Consider the following 18,441-nt stretch of genomic DNA (forward strand, 5'->3'; position numbering starts at 1 on the left):
TTACAGGCCTCTCATCTTCTTAAGTGGGAGAACTTGCACAATTGGTGGCTGACTAATACTTTTTTGCCCCACTGTATGTGAATTTAGGAAATCTACTATAGGTTATGTGCACTGTAATTTAAAGTGTGCACTTTGTCTTATGTGAAATTAATAAATGGTTTGTTTTCAATGTTTAGCTACCTGATCTAATATCATTTTTTGAGAATAAAGAAAGTACCAAACTCTCAAGACAATAACTTTTGGGTGGGCCATTTTCTCTTCATTACTACAGGCCAACTCCGATTATGTCTGAGGCCGGTAACATCAAAAGTGAGGACAAACCCAATCTACAGTCACTGGGGTCCTGATTGTGACAGTGGAGCCCAGTTTGCACTGCAGGATCCAGAAATGGCATCAGTGAAGCTGGAAGACTGCAGTCAAACACTGGAGCTGAATGTCAACATTAAAGATGAAGAAGAGGAGGAGAAGATTGGGGAATCTGTTTACGATGGTAAGAGCAGGTTCTGTCTATAAGTTATCTTCATAAGTTAGACCTCCATAAGTTATTGATAGGTGTAATTCTGTAAATCTGACATCTGACATCAGACATCCTTGAACAAGTTCTATGAAATGAGTCTGTGTAGTTACTAACCCTTGTGATAGTGAGTGGAGGATGATATGACTCATAATATTCACCCCTTTTTGCCTTCAACTGCTGAACAGCTTTTAGGACTGAGACCCATGGAGACACACTAGACATTTGTCTGAGTGAATCTGATAATATTTCTGATTGTCTTGACTCACCGTCAAATAAAAAATTGCAAGTGAGCGAAGTCTGTTTCTACAAAAAATCTAGCTCCCTCTTGAGTATTTTATGTGTCTTCATTTTTAATCGCAGCGCTTAAAGCATCAGACAAGCTCAGTAGCCTCCATATAGTTGATTTTATTTCAACACATATATTGACTAGGGAACGATTGGTCGAAAAAAATAAAGACTCGGTCGACCAGGATAATTTTTTTTGTCGGGACATCCCTAATAGTTTTATTCCCTTTATTGTACAGCCTTATGAAGCCATGTGTATATCACCCCAACTGACTGGTTCTTATGATGTTGTTCACACAGGAGACCATGTTGAGACATTCTCTACATCCAGAGAGCAACAGCAGGAAGATCACAGAGCTAAGAGGTCTCACCAATGCCCACATTGTGAGGAGATTTTCCCAATTCTATCAAAGTTAAAAATACACACAGGAGATAATCTGTATTCCTGCACTGACTGTGGGAAGAGTTTCACAACATCACAGGCTCTGACAGTTCATCGGCGAGTGCACACTGGAGAAAAACCTTACTCCTGTTCTGACTGTGGGGAGAGTTTCTCGCATCAGAGCAACTTAAAAACACACCAACGTATACATACAGGAGAGAAGCCTTACTCCTGCTCTGACTGTGGGGAGAGTTTCTCTCAACAGAGCAGCTTAAAAACACACCAACGTATGCACACAGGAGAGAAGCCTTACTCCTGCTCTGCCTGTGGGAAGAGTTTCACCTCATCAAGCAGCTTAAAAAAACACCAACGTGTACACACAGGAGAGAAGCCTTACTACTGCTCTGATTGTGGGGCGATTTTCTCTCAGCAGAGCAGCTTAAAGTCACACCAACTTATACATACAGGAGAGAAGCATTACTTCTGCTCTGATTGTGGAAAATGTTTCACAAGATCAGTTGAGCTAAGAGTTCATCGGAGAACACACACAGGAGAGAAGCCTTACTGCTGCACTGACTGTGGGAAGAGTTTCTCTCAACAGGGCCACTTAAAATGTCACCAGCGAATACACACAGGAGAGAAGCCTTACTACTGCTCTGACTGTGGGAGGAATTTTTTTCAACAGAGTGGCTTAAAGTCACACCAACGTATACACACAGGAGAGAAGCCTTACGCGTGCTCTGACTGTGGGAAGAGTTTTTCAAATCAGAGCAACTTAAAAACACACCAACGTATACATAAAGGAGAGAAGCCTTACTCCTGCTCTGACTGTGGGAAGTGCTTCACAACATCAACTGAGCTAAAAGTTCATCAAAGAAGACACACAGGAGAGAAGCCTTACTACTGCTCTGACTGTGGGAAGAGTTTCACCCGATTGGCTACCTTAAAAACACATCAATGTATCCGTAAAGGAGAGAATTCACATCACTTCTCTCAGACCAGCTAAGATTAAAGTCACTCCATCAATTAATCCTCATCTCATAAAAGAAGTGGTAACATTAAGATAGTGTTACTCTATTGTAATCATATTGTTTCTCACTGAGGGAACTGTGAAGAGGAAAGAGTGCGTTACAGAATCATGTCATTGGAAAGTCTATCCTTTTTTTAATGCACCATTTGCACATGTGTTGATGTTGTGGTGGTGCTGGAGATGATGAATATGAAGAAATTTCCCTTTAAGACAAAACAAAAGGAGGGTGGTTGGTCGGGTGGATAGATGGGTCTGCATATAACATGAACGTCTTGCAAACCAAAGGCATATAACATGAACGTCTTGCAACCCAAAGGCATATAACATGAACGTCTTGCAACCCAAAGGCATATAACATGAACGTCTTGCAACCAAAGGCATATAACATGAACGTCTTGCGACCCAAAGGCATATAACATGAACGTCTTGCGACCCAAAGGCATATAACATGAACGTCTTGCAACCCAAAGGCATATAACATGAACGTCTTGCAACCCAAAGGCATATAACATGAACGTCTTGCAACCCAAAGGCATATAACATGAACGTCTTGCAACCCAAAGGCATATAACATGAACGTCTTGCAACCCAAAGGCATATAACATGAACGTCTTGCAACCCAAAGGCATATAACATGAACGTCTTGCAACCCAAAGGCATATAACATGAACGTCTTGCAACCCAAAGGCATATAACATGAACGTCTTGCAACCCAAAGGCATATAACATGAACGTCTTGCAACCCAAAGGCATATAACATGAACGTCTTGCAACCCAAAGGCATATAACATGAACGTCTTGCAACCCAAAGGCATATAACATGAACGTCTTGCAACCAAAGGCATATAACATGAACGTCTTGCAACCCAAAGGCATATAACATGAACGTATTGCAACCCAAAGGCATATAACATGAACGTATTGCAACCCAAAGGTTTCACGTTCGAATCTCATCATGGACAATTTTAGCATTTGAACTAATAAGCACCTTTTCCAACTACACTACATGGACAAAAGTATGTGTACACCTGCTCGTGGAACATCTCATTCCAAAATCATGGACCTTAATATGGACCTGGTCCCCCTTTTGCTGCTTGTAACAGCCCCCACTCTTGTGGGAAGGCTTTCCACTAGAAGTTGTAACATTGCTACGGGAACGTGCTTCCATTCAGACACAAGAGCATTAGTGAGGTTGGGCACTGATGTTGGGTGATTAGGCCTGGCTCGCAGTCGATATTCCAATTCATCCCAAAGGTGTTCGATGGGGTTGAGATCAGGGCTCTGTGCAGGCCAGTCAAGTTCTTTCAAACCGTTTTTGACACCATTTCTGTATGGACGTGTATTTGTGCTCGGGGGTATTGTCATATTGAAACAGGAAAGGGCCTTCCCCAAACTGGTGCCAAAGTTGGCAGCACAGAGTGATCTATAATGTCATTGTATGCTGTAGCGTTAAGATTTCCCTTCACTGGAACTATGGAGCCTAGCCCGAACCATGAAAAACAGCCCCACACCATTATTCCTCCACCAAACTTTACAGTTGGCACTATGCATTGGGGCTGGTAGCGTTTGCCTGGCATTCACCAAACACAGATTTTTCTGTGGGACTGCCAGATGATGAAGAGTGATTCATAACTCCAGACAACACGTTTACACTGCTTCAGAGTCCAATAGCGGCGAGCTTTATACCCCTCCAGCCAATGCTTGGCATTGCGCATGGTGATCTTAGTCTTGTGTGCGGCTACTCGGCCATGGAAACCCATTTCATGAAGCTCCCGATGAACAGTTCTTCTGCTGCTGTTGCTTCCAGAAGCAGTTTGGAACTCGATAGGACAGGCGATTTTTACGTGCTAAGCGCTTCAGCTCTCTGTGGTCCCGTTCTTTGAGCTTGTGTGGCTTACCACTTTGTGGTTGAGCCGTTGTTGCTCCTAGATGTTTTCATAATAACAGCACTTACAGTTGAACAGGGCAGCTCTAGCAAGGAAGAAACATGACGAACTGACTTGTTGGAAAAGTGGCATCCTATGACGGTGCCACATTGAAAGTCACTGAGCTCTTCAGTATCAGTAAGGCCATTCTACTTCCAATGTTTGTCTATGGAGATGGAGATTGCATGGCCGTGTGCTCGATTTTATACTCCTGTCAGCAACGGGTGTGGCTGAAGTAGCCAAATCCACTATTTTGTGTGTATATATAGTGTACTTAGCATGTTAATTAATGTTTGCAACAACAAATTGGAATTTGTAAAATATCATACGCATCGCAAATTCGTAACATATTGTACGAATTGTAATTCATACATCTTAGAAATCGTATTACATTCATAGGCCAATGTAACATAACATACTGTATCATACTAAATTGAGTGGTATGGTTTTGCTCTGACACCAAGTTCTCCCTCTGCAGTTCTCTGTTGGGAGTGAGCTAGTAGACACATGTATCAGAAAGAGATGGTGTGATGATCAGTTCTCTGTGGGAATGAGCTAGTAGACACATGTATCAGATAGAGATGGTGTGATGATCAGTTCTCTGTGGGAATGAGCTAGTAGACACATGTATCAGATAGAGATGGTGTGATGATCAGTTCTCTGTGGGAATGAGCTAGTAGACACATGTATCAGATAGAGATGGTGTGATGATCAGTTCTCTGTGGGAATGAGCTAGGAGACACATGTATCAGATAGAGATGGTGTGATGATCAGTTCTCTGTGGGAATGAGCTAGGAGACACATGTATCAGATAGAGATGGTGTGATGATCAGTTCTCTGTGGGAATGAGCTAGTAGACACATGTATCAGATAGAGATGGTGTGATGATCAGTTCTCTGTGGGAATGAGCTAGGAGACACATGTATCAGATAGAGATGGTGTGATGATCAGTTCTCTGTGGGAATGAGCTAGGAGACACATGTATCAGATAGAGATGGTGTGATGATCAGTTCTCTGTGGGAATGAGCTAGGAGACACATGTATCAGATAGAGATGGTGTGATGATCAGTTCTCTGTGGGAATGAGCTAGGAGACACATGTATCAGATAGAGATGGTGTGATGATCAGTTCTCTGTGGGAATGAGCTAGGAGACACATGTATCAGATAGAGATGGTGTGATGATCAGTTTTCACCATTACTTTGGGTGGATTCTCTTTTTTACTACATAATGACTTTTGTTTAATGATACACAGGCTATGAACGACTTCCCTGTTATTAAATTGTCTTTTAAAACTAGATTCATTATTATAGTAATTGATCATTAATACATTTGGATAACTGTAATGAAAATTAATTTATCTGCTAATGAAAATAAACATTCTACATGAATTTGTGCCGTCAACCTTTGTTTTTTGGGTTATCTATACAGAAAATACAATGTTAATTTCTAATTGACATGTTTGTCTACTCAAAACATGTGACTACACCTTTACACATCACCATGGGGACAAGCCAATTTGCTAGCCACCAGTAATTGCTACAATGCACACAAATAGATGTTTTGCAGTAGAAATACTTACATGTGTTTCTTATTAAATAACAGTTCAATAAAAATTATATTGTGCAATTGAAACCAAGTGTATTCATCATTTTGTTGGATTAAAAGTACTTACAAATGTTTGATTGTGTGCACTCGCCGTGTGATCTTTTATAGAACTCACCAGCATGTGGTCCTAAAGACTGGAAATGAGTTGAGCCATCTCAATGGGGAAAGAATATGGTTTGGGATGAATCCAGGAAATAAAGTCTGAGGTTTAACACAGGCTTAGGAGATCTTATATGTTTTTGTTCTACGAGATCATATCAGTCATTTAACATGACCTGTATGAATTATGAAGCATTTGTGCTTTATGTGATACATAACTAGCAAAATGCAAAAAAAGTGATGTTAGCTGATGATGAACTCATAGAACAAAACGTATAAGATCTCCTAAGCCTGTGTTTACCATAGACCTTCTTTTAGTGCCTACAAAAAAGACTATTGCTCTCGATTGCTTTGGAGCGTGGGGAGGGGGCATGATCACTGAGAGTGCGTTCTTCTTGCTTGGTGTTTATTGGTGGTGTTCAGACCAACGTTAAATGTGCATCACTGCCACCTGGCCTGGAGTGGGATAGAGACATGTGGTTCTGTCCTGGTGACATCACAGGGTCAGAGAGAACTCATGACTGTAGTCATACAAAACACTCTAGTCTCTCAGCCCATAAGAAACCATTCATACTGTCAGATCTAATATGAAGAACTGAATACAACCATAAGAACCATTCATACTGTCAGATCTAATATGAAGAACTGAATACAACCATAAGAACCATTCAGTGTCAGATCTAATATGAAGAACTGAATACAACCATAAGAACCATTCATACTGTCAGATCTAATATGAAGAACTGAATACAACCATAAGAACTATTCATACTGTCAGATCTAATATGAAGAACTGAATACAACCATAAGAACCATTCATACTGTCAGATCGAATATGAAGAACTGAATACAACCATAAGAACCATTCATACTGTCAGATCTCATATGAAGAACTGAATACTAAAGAGAAGAAGAGGTTGACCAGTACATATTCATGTAACTTTATTTTTCATTGGCAGATCAATAAACTTAACTTATGCAATTATCCAAACACATTCATTATCAATGACTAAAACAAATCTGCTTTTAAAAGATAACTTAATAAACCACATGTAGTTGTTTCATAACCTGTGTATCATTAAACAGTTGTTTAATAGCAAAAATAATCCCCCCAAACTAATGCTGAAAACTGATCATCTCTATCTGATACATAGTGTCTATTTCATTCCCACAGAGAACTGCAGAGGGACAACCTGAATGAAAGCAAGTGTTTCCAACATCTGGTGGAAAGCCTTCCCGGGAAGAGCCTGTTATAGCTGCAAAAGGGGGACCAACTCCATATTAATACCCATGTTTTTGGAATGAGATGTTCGATGCGCAGGTGTCCACATGCTTTTGGTCATGTAATGTAGAATACAAATTGTAGGACGTATAAATTACAATTTATATGATATGTTATGAATTGGAATTTGTAAAATATGTTACAAATGTTCAATTTGTTACGAATTACAATTATTGTTGCTAATGCTAGCTAGGTGGCTATGCTTTGGGTTAAGTTTAGGGTTAGGGGAAAACTTTTGGGGGGAGGGTTTGCTAACATGCTAGGAGCGGCATGCTAAGCTAACATGCTAAGGAGCGGCATGCTAAGCTAACATGCTAAGGAGCGGCATGCTAAGCTAACATGCTAAGTAGCGGCATGCTAAGCTCACATGCTAAGGAGTGGCATGCTAAGCTAACATGCTAAGGAGCGGCATGCTAAGTAGTATCTAAAAAGTAGTAAGACATTGCAAGTTGCATATTAGCTCAAATAAGCTAAAGTCATCTGTGATGAGATTCAAACATGAAACCTTTGGGTTGCTAGATGTTCGTGTTATACGCCCAGCCGTCCAAAGAGCAGGAGTAAGGCTTCTCTCCTGTGTGTATACAGTGGGTGTGTTTTTAAGCTGACCAGTTGAAATTCTCCCTACAGAAAGAGTCAGACCAGACTGAGAGGGAAGCAGTACCACCACATCAACTGTTAAACATAAACTGTTTGTTTTTTAAAATGAGAAGCTTTACAGAAGATATTTAACACTAAGTGAAAATCCAAGGTCATCTCAATATCTTTACATTAGAAGCTAACAAAACACACCAAAACAGACAAGGTGCACAGTGATATGTAAAGTAAAGAGGCTAACATTCTAGAACGCTCCCTTTCCTCTGCATTGTTCTCTCACAGTGAGAAACAATAGGATTACAATAGTGTTCTACACTTCTTCATTTGATCCAATTTACTGTTACAACTTATTTTATGACTCTAATCTTAACTGTTCTGAGAGAACTGGCGGTGGTGAGACCTCTTTGCTCTCTTCATGCTGTTGCTCTCAACACTGTCTTCTGTATGGGCATAGACAGACTTTACAATTGGAGGATGCATTTAATGCATATTTATAATATTCAATAGGCTACATCTGTCGGTACATATATGTGACAAATATATAATATCTTATAACTAGCTCTATTAAAGGGAAAGGAAGCACCAACCAAACATCAACACGTGAAAATGACATCATCAACCAATTAGTAGGCAATGCCTCCTCGTAAATTGGTCAAAAATCACACGATGCCCACCCATGATGTCATTAGAAACACTTATCTTCCTCAATCTTTTTTTACTACAGAAACACGCAATATTCACATGTTGATGTTGGGGTGGTGCTGGATATGAGGAATATCCCTTTAAGTTAACAGTCTAAAATGTGCTAAATGCTCTGCAGTTGTGCATTTGGTTTGCTAATTTAGTAGTTAGTTAGCTAACTTCTCCTGGATGCTGTCTATTATATGCTGTCTAAAATATATAAATATATATTTTTGCGTGCAGTTACCTAATATTATGGTATGGCACAAGGTCAGTATGAAGGTATGACAATCTGGATAACACCCAAGCCTAGCTAAGGTGTCCAATAGAGACAAAATATTCCCACAGGCAGTGCAGTACACACAAGCTTTTCCCCAGTGGAGGCCTTTTCCACAGTCAGACAAGGAGTAAGGCTTCTCTTGGTCTAAGAAGCAGTAGATCTGTTCTATGTGCACTATTTCTATGCTTCCCGTTTCTGAAGTTTTGTTTTTTACTTCCATTTTGTACAACAGCTGAAAATACAATATTTTGATAATGGAAAATATATTTCACAGCGGTTTAGATGGTACAATGATTCACTACACAATGACTGCTTATTTTGTCACAAACTGGAGGCTATTAGAACTATTGCAATTTTAACATGCAGGAAATGGTGGAGTGATTTCTACATAGTGCATCTTTAAGTGATGGAGTGACTTTAATTCTTAGCTGGTCTGAGAGAACTGATGAGGCTTCTGCCCTTTATGTATACATTTGTGGCGTTTTAAGGTATCCAATCGGGAGAAACTCTTCCCACAGTCAGAGCAGGAGTAAGGCTTCTCTCCTGTGTGTATACGTTGGTGCGCTTCTAAGTTGCCCAGTTGGGAGAACCTTTTTCCACAGTCAGAGCAGGAATAAGGCTTCTCTCCTGTATGTATTCGCTGATGACATTTTAACATATCCAATCGGGAGAAACTCTTTCTACAGTCAGAACAGGTGTAAGGCTTCTCTCCTGTGTGTGATCTTTTATGAACCTTTAGCTCAGCTGATGTTGTGAAGCACTTCCCACACTCAGAGCAGGAGTAAGGCTTCTCTCCTGTGTGTATACGTTGGTGTGCTTCTAAGTTGCCCAGTTGAGAGAAACTCTTACCACAGTCAGAGCAGGAGTAAGGCTTCTCTCCTGTATGTATTCGTTGGTGACATTTTAACATATCCAATTGGGAGAAACTCTTTCCACATTCAGAGCAGTAATAAGGCTTCTCTCCAGTGTGCACTCTCTGATGAACTGTCAGAGCTTGTGATGTTGTGAAGCTCTTCCCACAGTCAGTGCAGGAGAAAGGCTTCTCTCCTGTGTGTATACGTTTGTGGTGTTTTTAAGTTGCCCAGTTGAGAGAACACTCCCCACAGTAAGAGCAGGAGTAAGGCTTCTCTCCTGTGTGTATACGTTGGTGTGTTTTTTAAGCTGCCCAGTTGAGAGAAACTCTTTCCACAGTCAGAGCAGGAGTAAGGCTTCTCTCCTGTGTGTATTCGTTGGTGGGTTTTTAGGTGGCCCTGTTGAGAGAAACTCTCCCCACAGTCAAAGCAGGAGTATGGCTTCTCTCTTGTGTGTATTCGATGGTGGGTTTTTAGATGGCCCTGTTGAGAGAACTCTCCCCACAGACAAAGCAGAAGTATGGCTTCTCTCCAGTGTGCACTTTCTGATGAGCTGTTAGAGCCTGTGATGTCGTGAATCTCTTCCCACAGTCAGTACAGGGATACAGATTATCTCCTGTGTGTATTTTTAGGTGTATTTTAGATTTGATAGAATTGGGAAAATCTCCTCACAATGTGGGCAGTGGTGAGACCTGTTAGCTCTGTGATCTTCCTGCTGTTGCTCTCTGGATGTAGAGAATGTCTCAACATGGTCTCCTGTGTGAAGAACATCAGAAGAACCAATCAGTTGGTGTGATACACATGTCAATCAAATGTATTTTATGAAGCCCTTTTTACATCAGCAGTTTTCACAAGTGCTTTAAAATATATCCAGCTTAAACCCTCAAAGAGCAAGCAATGCAGATGTAGAAGCACATTGGCTAGGAAAAACTCCCTAGAAAGGAGGAACCAGGCTCTGAGGGGTGGCCAGTCCTCTTCTGGCTGTACCAGTAACATATGAACTCATCAGTAGACTGTACAATCCAAACGGGGAATACATCTATTCTAAAAGTGGGTAACAGTCTGGCTTGTGGTCTATATAAATGCAACATGTAAAGTGTTGGTCGAAAGGTGAGCTGAAATAAAATATCCCAGAAATGTTTCATATTCACAAAAATACTATTTCTCAAAATGTTTTACATCTTTGTTAGTGAGCATTTCTCCATTGCCAAAATAATCCGTCCACCTAACAGGTGTGACATATCAAGAAGCTGATTAAACAACATGATCATTACACAGGTGCACCTTCAGCTGGGGGACAAAATGCCACTAAAAATGTGCAGTTTTGTCACAACACCACCACAGACGTTTCAAGTTTTGAGGGAGCGTGCAATTAGCATGCTGACTGCAGGAATGTCCACCAAAGCAGTTGCCAGAGAATTTAATGTTAATTTCTCTATCATAAGCCACCTCCAACATCATTGTTGAGAATTTGGCCCGCATGTCCAATCGGCCTCACAACCGCAGACCATGTGTAACCACGCCAGCTTCTTCACATGTGGGATCGTCTGAGACCAGCCACCCGGACAGCTGATGAAACTGAGGAGTATTTCGGTCTGTAATACAGCCCTTTTGTGGGGAGAAACTCATTAAGATGTTTTGGGCCAAGCTTCCAAGTGGGTGGGCCTATGCCCTCGCAGGCCCACCAATGGCTGCTCCCCATGTCTTAAGTGTAAAACCTAACGATGACTCAATAATCCACGCCTTCTTGGAGTGCAATACATTTAAAAAGTTATGGGCGGAGTTAGAAAGTTGGCAGAAGTTTTACAATGTAAATTTACTTTGAATCTGTCTATCTGCATATTTCAAGACATGGCATATGGGGGTGCCGTGGAGTAGACCATGCTTTTCTCTCCTCGACAGTGGATGAATCAATGTAATATTTCCAATATTGAAAGGGTGTAATGAGAAAAACAGAACAGTACAATTTGAGGCCATATGGCATAGAGTGCTATAAGCACTGGAAGGTTTCCAGGGGATGAAGGAGAGTGTGAACCATACATGATGTGTATGGTAGCAGTCGAACAGTCGCAAATAGATTCATTTGCTCTATGGCGCACAAGACTGTTTGGCTCCTGTCTGGGTGGACTAATCCATTGCGGAGGCCATAGGGATGGCATAGTACATCACTAAGACATGTGCTACTGAAATTGTATATGGTTATACTATGTAAGAACAATGGTGCAACACTAATACAAATTACATTATTTTATAACATGTGCTTTTTCTTCCCACGTTTAGATAGCGGTCACTGTCTGCGATTCTGAAACAATATTTTTGAGGAGTGTGGAAACAACTTAAATAGGTCTGTAAATCAATAGCCTAACTGTTAAATGTACCTGGTTTTAATTTAGTTGGCTTGAATATGGTTTTCCCAAACACATTAATTATATGTGTATGAAACATTAAGCACACCTTCCAAATATTGAAGAAACAAAAATCAAGCCATGAGGTCAAAGGAATTGTCCGTAGAGCTCAGAGACAGGATTGTATAGAGGCACAGAGAAGGAGAAGGTCACTAAAATTGTCTGCAGCATTTAAGGTCCCTAGGCGTCCCGCTAGCTGGACGACTTCGGTGAAACTGGAGGGTGCGCAAATCAAATAATAATCATAAAAATGATGGATATTAAACATTTAGGTAAATATAAGTGTCTTATTTCAGCTGAAAGCTTAAATTCTTGTTAATCTAACTGCACTGTCCGATTTACAGTAGCCATTACAGCGAAAACATGCCATGTGATTGTTTTGAGGACGGCGCCCCGACATCAAAATATTTTTCCACCGGCACAGGTTGCATAAAATCACAAATAGCGATTAAATATTCACTTAACTTTTTGAAAATCTTCCTCTGATTTGTCATCCAAAGGGTCCCAGCTATAACATGTAGTGTCGTTAGACATAATCCTTCTTTATTTCCCAAAAGTCAGTTTAGTTGGCGCCATCGATTTGAGTAATCCACTCGTTCAACATGCAGAGAAAGGAAACCGAAAATCTACCCCTAACTTTGTTTCAACAAGTCAAATACATTTCTATTTACTCCTCAGATACCCTAAAATGTAATCAAACTATAATATTTCTTACGGAACGAAGTATGTTCAATGGGAAACCGACTTAGAAGGTGCGTCCTGTCTTCATGGCGCGCGCAAATACAAATTTCCAAGACTGTGTCCCTGTACTTAAACTGATATTTCTTATTGGTTTTTGAAGTTACAAGCCTGAAACCTTGAAACATTAGACTGCTGACACCCTGTGGAAGCCATAGGAATTGCATCCAGGGAGCTAATCTGTTTTCGCATTGTCATTACCGGGACAAGTGAGGGGGGAAGAAAAACCTTTTATCAATTTTAGAATAAGGAATGCAAGTTAACCAAATGTGGAACAATGCTCAACGGTCTGAATACTTTCCGAATGCACTGTATTTACAGAAAGAAGATAGATCCTGCTTCTGTTGCCTTTTTGAGTGTGTTTGATAGCCTATTGATTCTGTGAGCTCAAGGCCTCACGCAATTGCAACATGTCAGATAAAGCAATTTCCCAATTTGAGCAGTTCTTTTGTGGTATGCTGTAATACAGGTTTTAATGTGTGGTATGCTGTAATAAAGGTTTTAATGTGTGGTATGCTAAGGTTTGTAATGTGTGGTATGCTGTAATAAAGGTTTTAATGTGTGGTATGCTGTAGAAGGTTTTAATGTGTGGTATGCTGTAATACAGGTTTAATGTGTGGTATGCTGTAGAAGTTTTAATGTGTGGTATGCTGTAATAAGGTTTTAATGTGTGTGTATGCTGTAGAAGTTTTAATGTGTGGTATGCTGTAATACAGGTTTTAATGTGTGGTATGCTGTAATAAAGGTGTTAATGTGTGGTATGCTGTAATAAGGTTTTAATGTGTGGTATGCTGTAATAAGGTGTTAATGTGTGGTATGTTGTAATACAGGTGTTAATGTGTGGTATGCTGTAATAAGGTGTTAATGTGTGGTATGCTGTAAAAGGTTTAATGTGTGGTATGCTGTAATACAGGTGTTAATGTGTGGTATGCTGTAATACAGGTGTTAATGTGTGGTATGCTGTAATACAGGTGTTAATGTGTGGTATGCTGTATACAGGTGTTAATGTGTGGTATGCTGTAATACAGGTGTTAATGTGTGGTATGTTGTAATACAGGTGTTAATGTGTGGTATGTTGTAATACAGGTGTTAATGTGTGGTATGCTGTAAAAGGTTTAATGTGTGGTATGCTGTAATAAAGGTGTTAATGTGTGGTATGCTGTAATACAGGTGTTAATGTTGGTATGTTGTAATACAGGTGTTAATGTGTGGTATGCTGTAATACAGGTGTTAATGTGTGGTATGTTGTAATACAGGTGTTAATGTGTGGTATGCTGTAATAAAGGTGTTAATGTGTGGTATGCTGTAATAAAGGTGTTAATGTGTGGTATGCTGTAATAAAGGTGTTAATGTGTGGTATGCTGTAATACAGGTGTTAATGTGTGGTATGCTGTAATACAGGTTTTAATGTGTGGTATGCTGTAATACAGGTTAATGTGTGGTATGCTGTATAATACAGGTTTTAATGTGTGGTATGCTGTAATAAGGTGTTAATGTGTGGTATGCTGTAATACAGGTGTTAATGTGTGGTATGCTGTAATACAGGTGTTAATGTGTGGTATGCTGTAATACAGGTGTTAATGTGTGGTATGCTGTAATAAAGGTGTTAATGTGTGGTATGCTGTAATACAGGTGTTAATGTGTGGTATGTTGTAATACAGGTGTTAATGTGTGGTATGTATGGTATGCTGTAATAAAGGTGTTAATGTGTGGTATGCTGTAATACAGGTTTTAATGTGTGGTATGCTGTAAAAGGTTTTAATGTGTGGTATGCTGTAATACAGGTGTTAATGTGTGGTATGCTGTAATACAGGTGTTAATGTGTGGTATGCTGTAATAAGGTGTTAATGTGTGGTATGCTGTAATACAGGTGTTAATGTGTGGTATGCTGTAATAAAGGTGTTAATGTGTGGTATGCTGTAATAAAGGTGTTAATGTGTGGTATGCTGTAATAAAGGTGTTAATGTGTGGTATGCTGTAATAAGGTGTTAATGTGTGGTATGCTGTAATACAGGTGTTAATGTGTGGTATGCTGTAATACAGGTGTTAATGTGTGGTATGCTGTAATACAGGTGTTAATGTGTGGTATGCTGTAATACAGGTGTTAATGTGTGGTATGTTGTAATACAGGTGTTAATGTGTGGTATGCTGTAATAAAGGTGTTAATGTGTGGTATGCTGTAATAAAGGTGTTAATGTGTGGTATGCTGTAATACAGGTGTAATGTGTGGTATGCTGTAATACAGGTGTTAATGTGTGGTATGCTGTAATAAAGGTTTTACAGTAATTTTCCTTTAGAACACATTATAATAATTTATTTAGTATTGTTTACAACTGTTCCAAACAGTCAGAAATATAATATTGTAATCTAACAGCACCTGTTTGCCACACAATAGACTACGCATGCAGCTCTCACTCCAATACCATCCTTTTCTTTTTTCTTTTACTAGAGAACTCAGTTAAGAACAAATTCTTATTTACAAACCCGGGACGACGCTGGGCCAATTGTGCGCCGCCCTATGGGACTCCCAATCACAGCCGGATGGGATGCATCCTGGATTCGAACCAGATGCAGTGTCTTCGACCACTGTGCCACTCTTGCTATCCTTCTTCTGTTATTATATTATAACTATTGTTATGATCATCGTTAAAATAATAAGTAATGTCATTATCATTAGCAGGCTTAGTATAGTAGCCTTGTATATTGTGAATAATGATGAGTGGGAAAGTTAGACACACAAATATCATACCCCCAATACATGCTAACCTCTCACCATTAAAATAAGAGGGGAGGATAGCATTTGTTTTGGCGGAGGGGTATGATGTGTTTTGCATCTGTTACTTTCTCACTCATCATTATTAATGTAGAAGTGTTTAGAAACACATTCTATTCTTATTTAATAAGTGGACTCGAACTAAGGTGAACCCAAGAGCCATCGCCAGCAATCATGGAGTGTTTAGAAACATTCTATTCTTATTTATAACTGGATAGGAGTGGACTTGAACTAAGGTGAACCCAGAGCCATCGCCAGCAATCAGTTCATCATTATTAACGTAGAAGTGTTTGGAAACATATTCTATTGTTATTTAATAACTGGATAGGAGTGGACTTGAACTAAGGTGAACCCAGAGCCATCGCCAGCAATCATGGAGTGTTTAGAAACATTCTATTCTTATTTAATAACTGGATAGGAGTGGACTTGAACTAAGGTGAACCCAGAGCCATCGCCAGCAATCAGTTCATCATTATTAACGTAGAAGTGTTTGGAAACATATTCTATTGTTATTTAATAACTGGATAAGAGTGGACTTGAACTAAGGTGAACCCAGAGCCATCGCCAGCAATCATGGATCTTTATTTTCTTCTCACCAACAGTCATATCTGACATTAAGTTGGCTTACATGCATAATCGTAGCCTATTTTACAAGTGGTGATTTGCAATATCAGCCATTTTATCAATTGATTCTTCAGCGATAAAAGTAATATTTCATCCATGCTTTATGAGTTTAGTTGCCTTTTACTCATTTTAGGTATTTACACTTTTACTTGCATTTCATCTCGTTATAAACAAAATGTCTTCTGCAAAATCTTGTTGCATCAGTCTTGGCCATTAGTCCCCATCTCATAATGGTATATTCTCCTTCCAGCTGCAAACCAAGTGTCAAGGTGGCTATCGTCAATAATGTACCGAATAAGAACTGTGGCTTTAAGCTTCAGTCACTTTGCCTGTAGCCTATTCATGTTAAATACATGGGTTTTCTTCTCCATAATTCTAACAATTTGTTCATTTGCTTCAGTTTCTATGTACCGGGATTCACCTTGCCTGAATTTATTCGGGGAAGTGCTTCTCTATGCAAGTGTCAACATCCTAACCTACTAACAACGATTTGGTCCCAGTCACCACTTTCTAGTTGCAAAATGAAGGCTACCCAGCAACAGGTTTTTACCAGTCACCACTTTCTAGTTTGCAAATGAAGGCTACCCAGCAACGGGTTTTTACCACATTGGTTCCCTTACTGGTTCATCGGTCCTTGGTTAGCGCTCAGTTTTTTCATAATACTTTTACTCAAGGGCCTTTTCACGGGTGGTCCTACAGTTTCCATGGTCTACAGTTTCCATGGTCCTACAGTTTCCATGGTCTTAAAGTTTCATGAGTTAGACAGTCGGCTTCTGAGTGCAGGTTTTATCACACATGCTTCCCATCCGTGTAGTTTTGGGGGATGTTTAGGGTAAGTAGTTTGCAGTTCCCATGAATAATTGTTAACTCTAGTGGGCCTCAGCTCATTTTACATTTTTTGTATTTTTTTTAACCTTTATTTAACCAGGCAAGTCAGTTAAGAACAAACTCTTATTTTCAATGACGGCCTGGGAACAGTGGGTTAACTGCCTGTTCAGGGGCAGGACGACAGATTTGTACCTTGGCAGCTCGGGGATTCGATCTTGCAACCTTTCGGTACATTGCACAGGCTTCCAGTCGCAACCTGTGTACATTGCACAGGCTTCCAGTCGAAGCTCGCATCCACAACAAGATCATGGTGCCTACAGAGAAACAAAGGGAACAGCCCCTCCCTACCTTCAGGTTATGGTCAAATTCTACATCCCAACCCGAGCGGAATTACTCAAATATAAGTGTAAAAATTTACAAAACAACCATTGCTGTGCAGTCTGGAGTTTGGCAGGGATGTGTGATGTCAGAATTACAGAAGAGATTGAACCTGCTTTTACCATGATTAACAGATTTACCAATCTTCTCCTCCTCTTCTTCATCTTTAATGTTGACATTCAGCTCCAGTGTTTGACTGCAGTCTTCCAGCTTCACTGATGCCATCTCTGGATCCTGCAGTGCAAACTGGGCTCCACTGTCACAATCAGGACCCAGTGACTGAAGATTTGGACTCAGTGTGGAAGGAGAGAGGCAGGCTGGATTTGTCCTCACTGTTGATGTAGTAATAAAGAGAAACAGACACAAAAATTATCGTCTTGACAGTTCTGGAACTTTCTTATTCTGTATAATATGTTTTTTCCTGTTCAATGATCTAATTTCAATAGATCAAGTAGCTAAGCATTGACAACAAAAATTCATTCCCATTTGACACGAAGTGCACACTTTAAATTACACATCGTAAGTGCACTTAACCTATATAGTAGATTTCCTGAATTCCCATACAGTGCATTTCGAAAGTACTCAGACCCCTTCGACTTTTTCCATATTTGTTATGTTTTACAGCCTTACTCTAAAATGGATCAAATGTATTATTTTCCTCATCAATCTACACACAATACCCCATGACATCACAATATCCCATGACATCACAATACCCCATGACATCACAATACCCCATGACATTCTTGCAAATGTATTAAAAATAAAAAACAGAATAACTTCTTTATTATTAACTTATTGGATGGCAGGGAGCTCAGCCCCAGTGAGGTACTGTGCCGTAAGTACTACCCTCTGTAGCGCCTTGAAGTCGGATCCCGAGCAGTTGCCATACCAAGCAGTGATGCATGCTCTCGATGTTGCTCCTTTTCCTCTAGTCCATGATCAGCTCCTTGTCTTGCACCACACTGCATTACAGATTGGGTTAGGGAAGGGTTGAAAATGTCAGTGAAGACATTTCCAGCTGGTCAGCGCAAGATCTGAGTACGCGTCCTGGTAATCCGTCTGGCCCTGCAGCCTTGTGAATGTTAAGGTCTTACTCACATCGGCTGGAACAGCTGGTGCTCTCATGCATGATTCGGTGTTGCTTGTATCGAAGCGAGCA

At 40.1% G+C, this 18,441-nt stretch overlaps 2 protein-coding genes across 2 annotated transcripts; one reads left to right on the forward strand and one right to left on the reverse strand.

The window, feature by feature from the left end:
* The first annotated feature begins 285 nt into the window (after nucleotides 1-285).
* On the forward strand, nucleotides 286-2,591 carry LOC116359753 (zinc finger protein 239-like). The gene is made up of 2 exons (XM_031813271.1): nucleotides 286-472; nucleotides 1,103-2,591. The coding sequence occupies exons 1-2, from the start codon at nucleotides 388-390 to the stop codon at nucleotides 2,188-2,190; spliced, it is 1,173 nt and encodes a 390-aa protein (XP_031669131.1). The 5' UTR covers nucleotides 286-387; the 3' UTR covers nucleotides 2,191-2,591.
* Nucleotides 2,592-8,907: 6,316 nt separating this feature from the next.
* LOC116359762 (zinc finger protein 239-like) lies at nucleotides 8,908-9,754 on the reverse strand (the record flags this gene model as incomplete). The annotated part of the gene is made up of 1 exon (XM_031813306.1): nucleotides 8,908-9,754. A coding segment is annotated over one exon (648 nt), but the record flags the coding sequence as incomplete, so codon positions are not given.
* Nucleotides 9,755-18,441: the final 8,687 nt, after the last annotated feature.

The sequence above is a fragment of the Oncorhynchus kisutch genome, unplaced genomic scaffold (genome assembly GCF_002021735.2).
Source record: "Oncorhynchus kisutch isolate 150728-3 unplaced genomic scaffold, Okis_V2 Okis05a-Okis16b_hom, whole genome shotgun sequence".
Lineage (NCBI taxonomy): Eukaryota > Metazoa > Chordata > Actinopteri > Salmoniformes > Salmonidae > Oncorhynchus > Oncorhynchus kisutch.